General features: G+C 42.3%; 1 protein-coding gene across 1 annotated transcript; it reads left to right on the forward strand.

Annotated features, from left to right (window-relative positions):
* Positions 1–1,295: 1,295 nt before the first annotated feature.
* Positions 1,296–2,414, forward strand: LOC141601753 (uncharacterized). Its single transcript, XM_074422054.1, has one exon. The coding sequence runs from the start codon at positions 1,296–1,298 to the stop codon at positions 2,412–2,414; it is 1,119 nt and encodes a 372-aa protein (XP_074278155.1).
* The last annotated feature ends 273 nt before the right edge of the window (positions 2,415–2,687 follow it).

Here is a 2,687-nt window from a genome sequence, read left to right on the forward strand (position 1 = left end):
AAAAAGCTTGGAAGCAGATTGCTTCTCCTGTTGTCCAATACTACAGGAAGGGGTGGTTTAGCTTCAGATTCACCACTCAAGAAGATATGAATAATGTGCTTAGGGAGGGTCCTTGGAAACTGGGATCAAGCTCACTCATTCTGAAGCAATGGTACCTAAATTTCTCTATGGAAATGGATAAGGTATCCACTGTTCCTATATGGGTCTTGTTTCCTGACTTGGAGCCCTTCCACTGGTCTGAATCTGTGTTAAGTAAGATGGCCAGCAAGATTGGTAAACCTCTGTTTGCTGATCTTAACACCACTTGTAAGACCAAGCTGTCCTTTGCTAGAATCCTAGTTGAGGCTGATGTAACTGCCACTTTGCCTGATCAAATTGTTCTTAATACACCTTTCCATGGCCAAACTGTTCAGAGGATCATCTATGAATGACTGCCTTTCCACCGTTCAGGGTGTGGGAAACTAGGTCATCAAATTGGAAGCTGTAAATGGCATCAACCTAAACCCAGCAGTGATCCTAAGAAGGTGTATAGGGCCAAGCCTGCTATGACCCTATTCCCTTTAGTGTACCACAACCTGAGGCTGAATTGGGCTCAGTATGCCATGAGCTAGGTGATACCTCAGCTGGCCAGATAGAGGATACTACACCTGAACCTGTCCAGGGACAACCAGTGCAATCAACTGGTCCCTCACATGGTCAGGCAGATGTCTGCTCTTCTCTGGCTCCTGAAATGCACTCAGAATGCCATGTGTTAGGCCCACACTCTCCTCAGCTTGTTGGTAGCCCTAGATTGGTGGATAGGAGGTCTCAAATTGCCAAGAAGAGAGACTGTTCTGAGGCTGCTCAAAGTGCCAATCATAGTGATACCACACCTATCTTAACAACTGAGAACAGATTTGATTCACTTAGTGTTGTGACTGATAACTTTGATGCTACTCTAGTGGATAAGGAGCCCCCTGATAAAAACATCTCATAAAGATCAGCTCCTGGAACATTAGAAGGTGTAATGACCCTCTCAAACAGCAAGAGATCAGTTATTTCTTGTGGAGTAGTAAGCTAGATGTACTTGGTGTTTTGGAAACTAGAATAAAAGAAAAGAATGCTGGAAATATCATCAAAAATAAGTTCAGCAAACATAGTGTGATCTGCAATTATGACTGTCATTACAATGGTAGGATTTGGCTCATTTCTAACCCTACTACTGTTACTGTTACTGTTACTCCTTAATCTCTCATGCTCAGTTCATTCACTGTGCCATTACTCACCATGCTACTTCTCAGAAATTTTTTCTCACTATGGTTTATGGTAGCAATGATCCCAAAATTAGGGAGGATCTTTGGACTGCTCTTTCCTCCATTCAACATTCTGTTACGAGTTGGGTCCTCCTGGGGGACTTTAATGTGATCAGGGATGTTAGTGAGAAGGTCAGCTTCATTCCTCCTGATCTGGATGATATTCTAGCCTTCAATACTTGCTTCTTAAATTGTCATTTGGATGATATTAGGGGATCTGGGTGTGAGTACACCTGGACTAATAAACAAGATGATAGCACTAGAACTTGGTCCAAGCTTGATAGGGCTTTAGCTAACCTTGACTGGTTCAATCAATTTCCTACCACTTATGCTACTTTTTTGCCTGCTGGTATCTCTGACCACTCACCTGTGCTGGTGAATGTGTTTGATGATCCTCATTTACAGTCCAGATTTAGTTTCCTTAACTGCTGGACTACTCACCCCTCTTACAGGACTCTTGTCACTCAGGCTTGGCAACTCACTGTACAAGGTAATGATATGTTCAAGGTGTTTGGTAAGCTCAAGAATGTAAGAGCCAGTTTATATGCCCTCCATAAACAGAACTATAGTGACATTTCCACTAGAGTTGTGGCAGCTAAGGCTGCTCTTATGGATTGTCAAGTAATACTGCAGTCTTGCCCACTTTCTCAAGACCTTATTCTCAAGGAAAAGCAGTTGTTGGTTGATTATAGTGCTCTAAAGCAAGCTGAAATGAGCTTCTTGAAACAGAGAGCAAAAGTTGATAATATAAAACATGAAGATTGCTCTCCCAAATACTTTTTCTCTAGACTGCAAGAGAGGAAAAACCAACAAATCATTGGCAGGATTGTTGATAGACATGGGACTGAAAGGATTGGGTTGTCTTATGTAGCTGAGGGCTTTGTTGACTACTACACCCATCTCTTGGGGTCTACTACACCCACATCTCCTTTGGATGCTACCTTAATTCAGCAAGGCTCCTGTGTCTCCCCTGATGATTCTGCTAGTCTTATTAAACCTATCTCTCTGGATGAAATCAAAGCAGCTTTATTTAGCATTGGTTTTGACAAAAGCCCTGGGCCAGATGGCTTCTCCTCAGGTTTCTTTAAGGATTCCTGGGAGCTCATCAGCTCTGACTTTTGAAAAGCTGTGCTAGATTTCTTTCACACTGGTAAAATGAGTAAGCAAGCTAACTCTGCCCTGCTCACTTTAATCCCTAAAAAGAAAATTAGCAATTCTGTTACTGATTTTAGGCCCATATCTTGCTACACCACTATCTATAAACCATTAGCAAGATTCTTGTGAACAGATTGAAGCCTATCCTTCCTTCCCTTGTGGGCCCTGAGCAAGCTGCTTTTGTCCATGGGAGAAGTATCTTTGAGAAAATTATGCTCTCTCAATCATTAGTAAGGAACT

This window comes from Silene latifolia, chromosome 9 (assembly GCF_048544455.1).
Source record: "Silene latifolia isolate original U9 population chromosome 9, ASM4854445v1, whole genome shotgun sequence".
NCBI lineage: Eukaryota > Viridiplantae > Streptophyta > Magnoliopsida > Caryophyllales > Caryophyllaceae > Silene > Silene latifolia.